The 15167-nt window shown below is 43.1% G+C and overlaps 1 protein-coding gene across 2 annotated transcripts in view; it reads right to left on the minus strand.

Moving 5' to 3' along the window:
* Positions 1-15167, minus strand: part of pcsk5b (proprotein convertase subtilisin/kexin type 5b) — a 74972-nt gene that overhangs the window by 27980 nt on the left and 31825 nt on the right. For both annotated transcript variants that reach the window (XM_083784910.1, XM_083784909.1), the window contains exons 5-9: positions 14228-14304; positions 10744-10832; positions 9839-10011; positions 6392-6604; positions 4870-4970 (exon numbers count right to left, since the gene is read on the minus strand). In XM_083784910.1, the coding sequence (XP_083641036.1) occupies positions 4870-4970; positions 6392-6604; positions 9839-10011; positions 10744-10832; positions 14228-14304 (653 nt within the window). The remainder of the gene's footprint in view (positions 1-4869; positions 4971-6391; positions 6605-9838; positions 10012-10743; positions 10833-14227; positions 14305-15167) is intronic.

The following is a 15167-nucleotide window of genomic DNA, read 5'->3' on the forward strand; positions in this document are numbered from 1 at the left end:
TTTCCTGCAGTATAATGTGTGCCTGCATGTCTATTCAAACAAGAGACTGAGTGGAAGGATAAGAAAGAGAACATTTGCATGACAGGAAGAGAGAGAGAGAGAGAGAGAGAGAGAGAGAGAGAGACTAATATTGCAGCCAAGCAAGAAGCAGTTTGAGATAATCTTGTTGAGGAAACTGGCTTAGGTGGCCATGACTGCCAGGACACAGAGAATATTTTCTACGGAGTGGATTTAAATTGGATTATCCAGGTTAAATAAAATGACCTCAGCTGACGGCGTTTCTCAACTTGTGATAATAGGGAAAAGCCCAATTCAGAGTCTCTGCAGCTGCACTGACATTGTGATTCAAGAACCAGGTACATACAGTAGGGTTGATGGGTTCAAAGAGGGCCCGGGAAGGGGGGTTCAACATGCCATCGACCGGTAATTTCACTTATGTTGCCATTTCTATAAATGGGACAGAAACTAAGAACATCACCCAAAAATTCAAAGGTCACTTTCAATCTAACCCTCTCTCAACATTAGCTTGGGCTACTAAAATGGCACTGCACAGCACGTTTTGTTACAGAAAGTTTGAAATTCACTTAATCCGCAGTGCTTTTACCTTAGGATGTACCTGGGCATGATTTAAGTAAAGATATTGTCAATCAACTTTGTCGCTGCTTCTGTGCTCAACACGTTTTCCTCTTTCCATTCACTCTCACTACCTGGAAGAACTGTCTCAAAATCCCATTTCAGATTGATTGATTACTTTTGGGAGGTTGACCTCCCAAGGCGCTCCCATGCTCCAGAATAGTTATCTGGGATTGCGTCCTATAGCTGTAATCTGGAACGGTTCCCAGACGGGAAATCAGAGCCGGATCTACCGTTGGGCTAGGGTTGGCTGCAGCCCGGGGGCCCCCGACTGGGATGGGGGGCAATTCTTTTTAAATTATGAAATTGTAAAGTATTGCAATCCAATTCAAGTGAGATTTATGTTTAGTTATTGTATATTTAGTATTATGGGAAAAACATTGCGTTCAGACAGTACCTGCTGTGTTGTGGGGTAGCTGTGGAAAGTTACCAATGTTGGTGTAACAGGAGTGATGACAAGTAATGATAGGTGAAATGCTGTAGTTAAGAAAAAGGTAACAGTTCTCCATGCATTGAGGGTTAATGGAGAAAGTCAAAATATGACTTCTGGGCCCAGGCTTAATCCAGCCTGACAATGTGTCGCGGGTTCAACTCTCGATCCCGACAACCATTACTGCGTGTCACTTCCCATCCCCCGCCCCCATTTCCTGTCAGTACTGTACTCAGTACTGTACTCCTATCTAATAGGACAGTATTCACTTTTCTGGCCATTTCTTATGATTGTACGATGAAAGAACATAACCAACATCATAATATACAGGGTACATCTTAAACATCTCAATTAAACATCATAGAACCATGAGTGGTACATCTTTTTTTTGGGTTCATAAGGATGTAAAAACCATTTAGACAAACTCAATGTTGTACCCCAGCAGACAACTCAACTCAGGAAGACATGTAACACACACCTTTCTACCAGAAGCGTGGTACACAAAACCGCACACAGTTCGTGGACATAGACAAGCTATGCCTTGCTTTGGGAGAGTCTAGTTGTGCTCACGCATTTACAAGATGTGACATTGAGTGACTTTGCTGGTTGTGGAAAACTGAATGCATGGTTACTGAAGAAAACCCCTGATTTTCAGGAGACATTCAAACAACTTGACCAGACTTGGGATGTTTCAACAGAGCTCTTTGACCAACTGCAGCAGTTCACTTGTAGCTGCTACCTGTCTGGGACCACCTCCAGTGACATGAACAAGATCAACTACCAGTTTGTCTGTGCCAGGAGAGAAGCTGATTCCAGTCAACTCCCACCATGTAGAGAATGTCTATTTCTCCATGCCCTCTGTGCCAATTACCAGACTAGAATATGGAGATGCTCTCTGCAGACTCACCCATCTGCCCCATACAGAGTCGATGGACAACTGTTGATTGTGGACAGTTACCATTTCACTGGATGGGCACAGCCCCTGCACCGGATGTACAGTAGGTAGTCCTTGAATTTTAAGCTCGTAAATGTGCACGTCTATGCAAGCTTCCTAACTGCAGTTGTCTCAGCAATGGGTTGACATGTGCAGACCTCTGCAAACTCCAGAACTGTACAAACCAAGCAACTAAGCAAGATTCAATGCCTACAGTTGAACAGGACAGTTGTCACAGTTCTGATGAGGAAGACGTTGCGTAGTTCAATATTAACTCATTAACTGTTTCTCTAGAACAGTCTGCACACACTGCCAGCATTTTTACTAATATTTCCAAAAAAAATCACACCCGTGTGAACTGAGTGGTGCAACTCCCGTCTATTGGTTCTCTGTATCGTTCCAAGCACGTAGGAGTGGTTGCACCCAGGGCTCGACAGTGCGACTAGGTACTCGCATTTGCGACTAAAAATATCACCGTGCGACTTGTAAAATTAAATTTGTCGCACAGGTGCGACTACAGGATTTGACCATTGATAAAGACAAGTCTCTGTCTACAGCAAGTGCACATTCTATAGTCGCGGTTCTATACCTACATTTATATTTCTGAACGGCGGTGTCGTTCGCCAAAAAGAGAAGAGCTACAAGCTAACAACGTTTTTTATTGGACCCCGACACGGCGACACGTTATTTGCAAAGTCTGTTTGTAATGCTCAAAGTTCAAACGTAACTTACTTTTAACCAAACGCGGGTGAAACAGCGTGCAGCCGTGCACGCACGCGCGCACACACACACACACACACACACACACACACACACACACACACATGGAGTGGACGGATTGATTATCAAAAACAACCCTTACTTAGCGTTTGCTTACAAAAGCGTGTGCCCAGCATAAATGATAATGCGAATGACCGAACTGGCTGGATTACCGTATTAATATCAGTCAGTCAGTCAGTCAAAGCCAAGGAGAATGTTACAATACTAATTCACCATCGAGCAGCCTCTGCACTGTCTGAATGTCACACTAACATGATAGAAAACAGAAGGATAAAAACGGATAGTATTAGCATAAAACAAATTGATTATATAGATTATATGAAAACAAACATAACAATGATAATTATCATGATGAATATCACTATTTTGTGATAATTGCTGAAAAGATAGTGATATAATATTTTGACATATTATTTTCCACCCCTACCTCATAACACTTCATTAAAGAAAAATCACACCCATGTTAAGTGAGGGGCGCTCTTGTCATCATACATCATCAGATATCATCTCATACTGGCCAATCAGAATGCCTGTTGCCTGTGATTGGTTAGCTGATTTGCTCGTTTACATATGACATACATTTTCCCTTAAATGTCAATGGTGTTTAATTTTTGTCATATTTAGCAGAATTTTGATGTAATTTCTCTGTTGATTGTCAATGGCTCATTTTGAGATGTGTGGGGACAAAGGCTGTATATAGGAGGGGCTAGCGCCATCGTGCTCCTAAAATAATTTGTGTGCCACTAGATTTTTCAACTTAGGCGCACACGTGCTACTTGGAAAAATGCTAAGCGTCGAGCCCTGGTTGCACCACCGCGTTCATGCACGGCACTACACACACCAATTCCTTCTCTGTGTCGTTCCAATTTCACGCATGCGCACACCTCGTGCTCATGACTACACACAGGTACACAGGTACACGGACATTGCTGGTTGTAGGAGTGGTTGCACCACTCAATAAGGACCTGACTGAAAAGGCCTTAGCAAGGGGAGAAAAGATGGAAAAATACATTTTAAATTAGACTGATATTTGTGATTATCGTGCATAATAAAATAATAAAACTATTTTGCTACAAAATGTAATTTAATTTGCTACGTATTATTGAGGGCAAAGTAAACATAAAAGTTAAGGCCAAGATATGCCAGTTTTGTTAACATTTCGGATTGAAAATGACCTTGACATTGACATTCGACCTTTGACTGAACTTGAATTGCTTCAGTCATCTCATAAATCAACTCCATTAGTTGCCCAGTTATGCCATATGTACCAATTTTTATATCAGATATACTGTAAGAGCTGAAAACAAGTAATCAGATACTATTTTGAGTCAAAATTAAGTTACCACCATCAGTGTTCCATGTTCTAGCAGCAAGCAAATCATACCAGTTCTTATATTTCCCCAATGAAGGCAAGAATACTTATATATTGATCTGCAGAAGAAATTGTGTGCTGTCCGCTCATACTGCAGATCCATAGTGATCTCACCAAGACAAATCCCTCTTATTATATTTTAATTCATCTTGACTGCAATTCTAATTGTTGAACCTATTGATTGTAACAGATAGCTGCATGTCTTTGTTGCTGGAACTGGAGTGCTTCTTTGGCACTGATTTGACAATAAAATGCAAATAAAAGAACACTGTGTGCTCCCCTTAACACATTCCGTCCGTAGGACGTGTCCACACGTCCTAGGGATCCCAACCGACGACTCCTAGCGCATCCTCAATGATACCGGGCGAGAGAAGAATTATTCTGATAATTATTTCAGTTCACATATACTAGTGCTTAATTTCTGCTCCTCATCCGTCTCTCCCTCAAAATATAACGCTTTTTGGATCATATATCGTATCAATTAAAACTATGTAAGCTAGCAATGTAAAGCAAACCTTTTTTCCGTATCGTTTCCGGGTCGTGGGTTTCAGAGTAAAAGCGGCCATGTCTTTCTGGCACCCCAGAGCTCCTATTTTGAAGGAATCCCGGCACGGATTGTGTTTAAAGAGCAAGCAGGGGAAAGGAATGGAGGGTTTGAAGGAAACCAACAGTAAGGAGGAGAAGATCGAGTCAAAAGGTATAAAGATATGTGGATCTTACTTTGCCTCCAGGGCGAGTGCAATGATGGCAGCAGCCATGGGAGCTGAGGCCGAAGTGCCCGTGTGACTGTCTGTACACCGATGTCTCAGGTCTGTTGTGATCTGGAGAGAGAGGAGAAGAGTAAAGAGATAGGAGATGGAGAGCAATAGAGAGAGATCAGCGAAAGAGATGATGAGGGCGTAATGAGGTTGGCACAGTAGGAACAGAAGGAGAGAAAAGGGGGAGGTGAAAGAGAGCGTTAAGTCTTGAGGATCAGGAGGAGATTTAGACACACCTGAAACTCACATTCCAGCTTTGACACATAACCCTGCTTGAGATAACACAGACATACAAATACACTCACAAATAACTTAAAAATCACTTACACTCAAAAATAACTCTGGTTTTCTATGAGAAACAAATCCATTGACCAAAGAGCAAATAAGGACATGCGATGGAAGTAATACTAGATGGTGAAGTTTGTTTTTAAAACACGGTATATTCATTCCGACTGTATGGACCTCAGTCAGCCAGCTAGTCAGTCAGTCGCTTTGCCAAGAAAAGCTTGGCTAACTCCCAGTCTGAGCCCCCATCAAAGGACCTTTCCCTAACCAAAGGGCTTGAAGGATTATCTGAAGCCACACATATACACACATAGTTTGATACATTTAGCAAGATTTTCAGTTCCAGCAGTACAAAAGGTACTGTAGACACTAGACAGGACAGAGGAACTCAGGTAGAATACACCGAAGTATGCTCTTTAATGTGACTACAACATTTTTCTTAGAAAACTGCAAAGGAAACCATCATATGCCCTGAGCTATAGCATATGATGCCATGAATAAATGAACGCATGTTCATCATTTAACAAGTTGTTTAATTAGTGACTCCTAGGTGGGTTTATTTGTGCGTTTATTATTGTGGCCATAACATTTCAGTAAGTCCACTTTTGATCTCAATATGTACAAATAATGTTCAAATAAGTATTGCTTTTGATTCAATAAAAGGTTGTAGCTTAAATTAGTTTAACGTTTAGAGAACACGAGGTTCACACAAAGCTTGTCAATATTTTATCACTAAAATAACTTCTTTCTCTCACATACTCCCTATAGTCCCTCTGCGTACCACCATTTGAGAAACACTAGTGTTCTATTGAACTATTGTCACAATGGATGTCAGAAATGTAAGTTAAGACCTACTGTAAGTGTACTAGGCAAATGGTCTATGTGTGTGCCTGTGTATGTGAGGGGAAGAGCAGATAGAATCTAACTCTCTCAACGCCAAGGATAAAAAAGTGTGTGTGGCATTAGTGTGAGGAATGTAGCAAGCGATCTCCAGACAAGCTAGCACGCCGTGGCAAACTGTCACTGTCCATCCCTGTTGATCATGCGAGATAGAGGTATTCGGTCACACCAGGGCGCGCACACACACACACGCACACTTTGCGATTTTAACTCAGGCACTTTGGTAGTGGTACAACACTTTTGATGTTAGTAAGTCAAACTCAATAATATAACGCTCAACCACACAGAGCCATCCTTACAATCTTTCGGTCGTAATTCTCTCCGCTGCTGTAGGTAGTTGTCAGTGTGGAGGAGCACTCCTCCAAGTACCAGGGTTTGCGTCCACTCTCAGCTGTGCTGGAGATGGAGATGGTGTAGATTGAGTTGGTGTAGCCGTCACACGAGCAGTGGTCCCTGCTGCGCCCACCATTGCCCGACGCCCACACAAAGATGGAGCCACGCCCCTTCCTCCCCTGACAAGAAATGACACAATGTGTTACAGTAAGCAAAATTGTATTTAATCTGCATCTTTTTTCTACTTCACTTCCGCATTATGTAGGAGCAGACCTTCAATAAATCAATCAACTACAGCAGTGGTTTTAAACCTTTTTCATATCATGGTCCATGATTTTGGGGGGTGAATATGTGTGATCAATTGGCTAATAAAGGGCGAGGTCGTGCGGCATTGTGATGTCAGAACAGGCCAGCTCCATATATGGAGATCTAGTGGTGTGTCAAATTTGAAGTCGGTGGGGAAAACAGTTCTCGAGTTACGTGGAGTACAGACGTACACTCGTACATACACACGTACCCGAACAGAGATGTGGTTCATTTATTGATATACTAGAGTGGTGCCCATTGGGCACTGGCCTACTTGGAACGATACAAGTTGGAAATGCATGCCCTACCCAGTTGTCACTTGCGCAAGCAGAACGCGCAAGTAATAGTTTTCGCCCAGGGCGAATGTTTGATGCGTATGCGCCGTGCCAGCATATGACGTAATGACTACTTGTGCTTGATATGGCAGTGGTGTCAGATTACATAGGGCCATTACCTTTAATTCTCCCGACACTAAAACATATCGTCATTACGTCACCATCGAAAACCAATTACATCCTTTAATCCATATCTTTACGTCATCATTGAGAGCTAGTTATACCAGTTATACCCTGACGTCATATGCTGCTACGATACATACACATCAAACGGGGCATACGCAAAGTAACCACAGTATACCGCTAATCAACTTACAAATTACATATACATAGAGGCATTTCCTCTAATCCATCCTCTAATAATTGGATGAATTTGAAATGCTTAAATAGAATTACCTTCATGTTCCTTCATGTTCTTCAACAGTTCTTCAACAGAAGAACATGAAGGTATTTCATGTTCTTCTTTCACAGAGAAGCTGAGATTTGACAGTTTGTAGCGGTCGACAGTTCTTGCGCGCTCTGCTTGCGCACCAGTAGGCCATTTATGGCCTACTAGTGTGCAACAAGCAAGTAGGTACTCGACAGAGTGCAGTTCTAGTTATCTCTGTGTCCCTTTTATTCCCATATATGGAGTCATTGTGATGTCAGAACAGGCCAGCTCCATATAATGTCCCGCAGGGGCCCTGTCCAGAGCCCGGGCAGAGGCTTTTGTACAGGTTCTGATCTTTCTGGACAACCAGTGATCCGACAGACTTGACACCAGGCACTGCACTCCCTGTGGTGGTGTCAAATTTGAAGTTGGTGGGACGAACGGTTCTCGAGTTATGTGGATTACAGACGTACGTACACACAGAGACGTGGTGCATTTTAGGACTAGGCAGCAATCCCGGCTTACAGGTGCTGCCCCAGCCCGTAAGAATACATGCGATAATATCACATATCCCGCCCGGCTTCCCTCTCCCAAACACAGGCCAATTATGTTCGTATATAGATGCTCGAAAAGCCGGATGCAACGGGAGTCAGAGACACCCGACTGATCCAGAATTCCTTGACATCTCACTTTAGTTTATGTACAGTATATGACTGTATTGTATTCCCATACATATTTGATATCTGCTATTTGATCTCTTTAATTTGCCCAAAAGACAGAGGTAGTCTTTATTACACACTTGTAACATTTGGTATTTGTATTAATTCTTAATTAAAATATAAATGCAATTTGTGGGAAGCTTGCACAAAGTCCACTCAAATACCAGTGTAAACGTCTGATGTAACTGTAACTGATGAGTTGAGTCCCTACTCTTTTTTTGTCCTTCTGTGAGGGAATACCCAAAATGTAAAGTGATGGACAGCTGTCAGTGGTACTGCACATACAGCTCAGTTCTCTGTGTACCTTCAGACTATCACACACTTCTCCAACTTGTTTGCCATCTCCACTCACATATACAAGCGCTCTTATACTTGCTCACCTCTCAAGGCTGTGATATATATCACCCTCGCCATGCCTGTCGCAAGTCTGTCATGAGTCTGCAAGAACTCCAGCTGAGCACGCACGCACGCCACAAAATCGCACAAAGACAAACATGCACTGCACGTACAGTTGAAATACGACACATTCACCACCAGCCAGTCTCGACCCCATCACCTTCTGTCAGATGCCAAACCTTTTTTCAACCTGCTGCATGGTCTGTCAGCCAATGAGTCGAGACCTTTTGTAGCCTTTTTTAAAACAGCATGACAGCTCCGAGGTCCCTCATGTCTGACTTCCACTCTCTCCATCCACCCTATGTAGTCTCTCTTTTGCAAACATAAGTACACTGTGGGTTCATTTTTACACACACACACAGTAAAATGAACACTCAGGATTTGCAGTGTATATACACATGTGCTGAACTTGTAGACATGTCAGCCAGCCCTTATGATGGAACGAAAAGTGTGTTTGTGTCTCCCCTCCTCTTAACCTCCATCATAGCTTCTCTGCTCCATGCAGTCACCTAGCTAGATGTTATGCAAATGCTCAGAGGACTCTGTAAAGGATGTCATGAATATGCAAATAGATCAGGGACTCTGATCAAAATGATGGCTAGAGGTGCCTCACAGGCAGAGATTAACTGGATAAGACTCAAACACTGTTGTGTAGGCTTCAACACATGCATTTCCAGTGAGCGAGAGTGTGTGTGTGTGTGTGTGTGTGTGTGTGTGCGCGTGCGTGCGTGCGTGCGTGCGTACGTGTCTGTTGGAGGGTGCACCTCTTTCATGATTCATATCATGTGTCTGCATGTGAGCAGTGAGCCAGTAAGCTGGTTTCTGTGTCCATTTCTTTCTATTCCCATGTGCACTTAGGAAGAGAAAAATACCGGAACGCTCACCACAAAACACACTTGCCCCCATTTGCTTCTTGCAGTTCTTGTATTCTTTATAACCTCGTTTTACTGAGGTTAAGGTGAGGAATAAGTTTGATAATATTGTGCATCGTGATATTGCTTGAAAGAATATTGTGATATTATATTTTTCCATATCGCCCACCCCTAGGATTAAAGTTAGTTTTAGGAATAGTTTTACTGAGATTACGTTGGGGAACACCTGGTGGCGACCGTTCCGAAGTCACCAGATTAGACCCGGGGCGAATGTGTTTTGGGGCAAGCATCTGTATAGTGGTGATGGTGATGTGGACTAGCAGTACAAGAGGCTGTGTGTGTGTGTGTGTGTGTGTGTGTGTGTGTGTGTGTGTGTGTGTGTGTGTGTGTGCGCGCAAGCCTGTCTGTCACCTACCGAGCGGATCCCATTCTCAAAAGCCTGTCTGGCCAGGGAAGCTGGCCCGTCCACGGTCTTTCCATCATCATCTGGTCCCCAGCTGGCACTGTAGATGTCTATGTGCCGTGGCTGCAGGCTCAGAGACTTGGCCTCCACCATGTCTGTTACATCTCCATCCAGCATACGCACACCTAGGGGTCATCAAAACAACCACATCCAATATCTAACGTAAATGAAAAATAACCAAGACTGCATAAGAGCAAACATGCAACTCAGAATCAGCCGATTAATAATATAACTTATTCCATATAGAGAGAGGGGGGATATTTATCTCTGCTTAGCTGCAGGTATAGTCCTGCAATTTGAGCAGTACTTTTTATCCAAATCATGATTCTCAGGCTCTGTGATAATCACATTTAAAGAACATCTTGTTGGGATTCATGCATTAACCCATTCAGACTGTATGGCGTGTGGGAACGTCATAACTAAAGCTCATTTTCATTGATATCAAACAAGAGAAAAATATTCAGATTGATTTTTCCTTTCTTTTCTTTTTTTAGTTGGCCTCTCCTTCTGCACCATACTCCTTGCTCTTTGCGCATGCGTGTTGTCGTTCACTTCCCTGTTTACCACTCACAAAGAAAGGCTTGGCGTGCGTAATCTAAGGAGCTCTCCATGGTTTTGACCAGATGGATATACTAAGCTCTTCATTTCTGACTTAAACATGCCTATCGTTCAAAATATGAAGCGAGGGATTATTCAGCGATTTTATCGTAATGATAGCGAGGTAAGCAAGCAAAAATATGTCTCCCGGTTTTTGTCCTGGCACCCCAAGCTTCTATTTTGAAAGAAATCCCGGGGCTGATTGTGTAAAAAGGGGCAGTCTGTAGAGCACAAAACTCCATATCAGACAAGCAACTCACCTCCTATCCTGGCATTATATGCAATCCCCACAATGCAATGGGAGTTGTTCGCCGCTGCAGCAACTTCACCTGCACACCGTGTCCCGTGTCTGAGGAAAAAACAAGAATAGACAATATATTACAAGTCTAACACATACAAGCCATGTGTGAGTAAGAGAATGTCAGTGGCATGCTAAAGTAAATGTTCACACAAGAACGCTTGTACACACAATCCAAATATAAACAGCTTTTGAAGTGGAAGGCAGGCATCCTTGCAAGTAAACATAGATCTACACAGATAAATGTGTACATTCCTGTATTGGAATTCCTAAACATAACGGTACAGTCCAGAATTACAAATTGAAATACCCGCAATTCCTCCTCTCTACCTCATGGACCTAGAGAGGGAAGAACATTCATGTTGTCTAGTCAGGCTTTTATAATGTCCCTTCCCCGCATTAATGTGCAGTAATACAAAGACTGTTATTCCATCATTCCAGTGACGTGAACACATTACACAATTACAAGTGCATGTACACACACACATATTTCCAATGTGTGCAAGGGGGGGGGGGTCACGCGCACGCACACACACGTAACATTCCACCGTAACTGCAGTGGTGACAATCGGTCCAGGTCAGCAACCAGCGTCAACAAACACGAGCGTGTTTTGCATCCGCCGTCTCCTCCACAACACTGCTCGTTGGCTCAGCACCAGACACACACACACACACACCCCCTGCTGGGAACATCTGCACGACGACACCCCCCGGAAACGGCTCTGACCGCTGCCATGGAAACCCCGTATCTAGCCATCAAAGCTCCCAGGGGAGTGACGGAGAGATGGGGGCCAGGGAAGCACTCGCAGAGCACTTTAGAGTGAGTCCACTAGTTTCATGGTAAAGTTAATCGTATTGGCATTGTATATGGATATCAAACGGTATACATACACAATAAATAGAAGTCTATGCGTGTTGGAAAAGTGAAAAGGTCCTCCTACCTGTAAAGGCCAAAAGTCCTGCCCATATCTTGGGTCACTTCTAGTTAGCCTTTTCTGTGACTCTACAGGGCTTGAGGAAGACCTGCTGCGAGTCTGCGATGGATACTGGCTCATAGGGGACTGACCGTCACCACCACTAATTAGTTGGTCTCCATTTAAAAAACAATACTTCTAACTAGGGATGTCACGGTAACATTTTTTTGCTCCAAATCCAATCATTTGATTTTGAGTATCTGCCGATACGTGTTTATGCCATATCACAATAGTACAATATCCCAAACCACAGACAATTTCCAGTCTAATATCATGATATGGATATAATATTGATACTAGGGATGTCCCGGTCACGTTTTTTTGCTCCTGATCCGATCATTTGAAAATGACGTGATCGGTCTCCATTTCCGATCACCCTATCCGATCGGGACAACTTCTAACAGCCGAGCTACACCAGGCGTTTCAGCGAGCGTTTACACGTATACGCACAAACGCACACATACACACTTATAGATCTAGTCCTATTTTAAGTGCGTATGCGGGGCTCACATGTGCGCGTAAAAATGAGCTGAAAAGCCTGGTGTAGCTCGGCCGTAACACAGTTTTCAACTGATTGTGAACGAGGGACCACCACCACCCTGACTTAGAATCAACCCGGGGGTCACCGTTGGGTGGGGAATGGGTATGGGCTAAGATTAGTGCCTTGAGAACACTTGCTATGAATTGCGTGTGTATTAACCCACAGTTTCTCTACCAATTGTCCATTGACAACTAATAATTTCCTAATAATAATGACTCAACTCAACCAGACAATCCGGTGCACTTCCCCCTCTCGAGATTAGAACTCCCTTTTTCTGTTGAATTTCATGACCTCCGACTTGTCAGTAAACTACTACATGGACGGTCACCATAGATCACAAAGTCATTCAGTTCGCGGTTTCTCAACGTAGCTCAGTCGCATTTTGACCACAAGGTCATGAGTTCAATCCCGGGCACCGCCAACTCAGGCTTGGGAACAGCAAATCATGCGGTAAGTATTGGGAGCTGATGGTAGGTGTGGCACTCCACCTTCGCAATCCATCTATGGGTCTAGTGACAGATACCGACAATACGCCACTCCAACCTACTTGGAGTTAAGAGCATTCATTGATGCTTTAAGAGCTAATTAGTAATCAATGATCACTGATAATTCTTCCTAGACTACCCCAATAGTCTTCTCTCACTCAATTCCACAGGTCAACTTCCATAAACTGTGGCAATCTTTGATATGTATGGTATTTTTTATGCATCAATTTAGAATTTTCTGCCAACTTAGCCAGTGCTACCCAGGGTCTATTTGTGTTTTAACAAGATAATCATAATCAGGTACAACATGCACACACACGCACACATACATGCACTGCAGTTACCTCGGTTGCACTTCCATGGGGACAAAATGTCCGATCCTGTGTGTGTGGCACAGACGTGATCATTTCATGGCAGTCTAAGGCAGGGGTTTGACCCCCAGGTTGAGAACCCCTGGTCTAAGGAGCTATGCAAGGGGGAAGGTTTGAGTGACTGTTAAAAACAACCCAAAACAAAAGAAAAAAGCCCCTCTTTACACCTCTCATTAACAGTGGTGGGTGATTGGACTGAAATTGGACTAAAATTGTAGCTAAATAAAACAAAGATCCAAATGTATCAGGGGTTCATTATATTATTTTCATAAGACGCTGTGCATTTTCCAACTTCGTTGTCTCTCACCAGTAAACAGACTGTCTATTGATTTTAGTGATAAGCTAATTCACATCTGCTGTGCTGGTCTATTCTTGAACTACACAAATATTCTTTTCTAGTAGGCTAAAAGAAAAAAAGAGTAATATATCCTGCATGAGTGCTCAAACCTCAGAGACATTTACCACACAGAGAACATGGCATTAAAGACTGAACAACTTTCTTTTGACAAATAATATTGTGGTGGAGTATTAATTCAGTCTTAAGGGGTGATCCTGTCACTGAGCTGTATGTGTAAGCCTCATGTCTCTTTAAGACAATACATTACCAGCTGGGTCTGAGCCCTTGCCAAGGCATTTGGGCCACAGCAGCCAAACACATACACAGCAGACCCGCACGCATGCGCGCGCACGTGCACACACACGCACACACACACGCACACACACAGAGCACTTGGCCAAATTGGCACAGGATGTTGGGTTCCTAGGCAGGGTAGTAGTGTGGTGACACACACGCTCTCAGTTACGCACACACACCACAAGAAACCACAACCCACCCACGAGTCACCTTTAATATATTTAATCGTAGGCCACAACAAAACAGCCAAACATACTCAACCCCATTTCTGATATTTATCAAGAGGACAGATGCGCACGCGTGCGTACGTACATACATACTACATACACACACAAATCTGGTCCTCACAAAGATGCAGTATACCCGCTGCACTCATCTTAATTCTTACACATCCTGTACATGATTATGATGTAATCCTGGGTTAGCGTACTGGTCTCTTACTTGTTCTCATTGTTTGCATCATAGCGGGGCATGGGGTCCATATCATTGCCATTAACGTCAAAGCTGGCTTGTGGATCCTTAAGGAGACACAGAGGAGTAGGGTCAGTAGGGTTAGTAGTCACCTTCTAAAGGCTGTGTTATACTTGCAATACAATCGGCTGTGGCAATGTCACTTTTTTTCATTTGACAGTCTGTTATTTATGTTGTCCGTAAAACAACCTATAAGCATGCAGTAAATGTGAACGGGATGTGAAAAAAGACTGTTGTACAATTCCATAGAAAAGTATTTTAGTCAGTGAGTTCAAAGTCAAGAATATAAATCACCTTTTTTACACCATTAGTAGCCAAACAATTTACTTGTGCGAGTGTGTAAGAGAGAGGGAACGTGACATCTTAACAAATGCATGGAGCTTCCCAAACCTAATAAAGCATCACATCAGTGATTCACATCATTCTGTGAATCGAATGCAATCAGTGCTAACCCAATTTGGTGTATTGTGTGCCCAGGGCATAAACAAATCAAGGCATTAAAAGAAGCAAATAATCTCAATGTGGTGACTGTTAAGCAGGGTGTAAATCGGTGGTTCCCAAACTTTTCATGTCGAAACCCAAAATACAGATTAAATGTTTGCCGTTGCAAGCTTGTAGATATTATGTATGTGTGTGTAGGAAGAGACAATGGTTTTTTAATCTAGTTGTGACCCATACAAATGTATCCGTGACCCATAAATTGTTCCCAACCCACTGTTTGGGAAACAGTGGCGTAAATAAATTGATCTACTCATTTGACTGATGGGCTTACCTGCTGCCTGAAGCAAAGAATACTAGTCTCACGAGCCAAGGAGGTACAAGCCCTCTGAAATCCCTCACTAGTGACCGTGCACAAACACAAACTGTTTCAAGGAAAAGCAAAACCTCCTATAATAATAGCACACACTGC

Source organism: Protomyctophum parallelum (genome assembly GCF_964188405.1).
Source record: "Protomyctophum parallelum genome assembly, chromosome: 15".
Taxonomy (NCBI): Eukaryota; Metazoa; Chordata; class Actinopteri; order Myctophiformes; family Myctophidae; genus Protomyctophum; species Protomyctophum parallelum.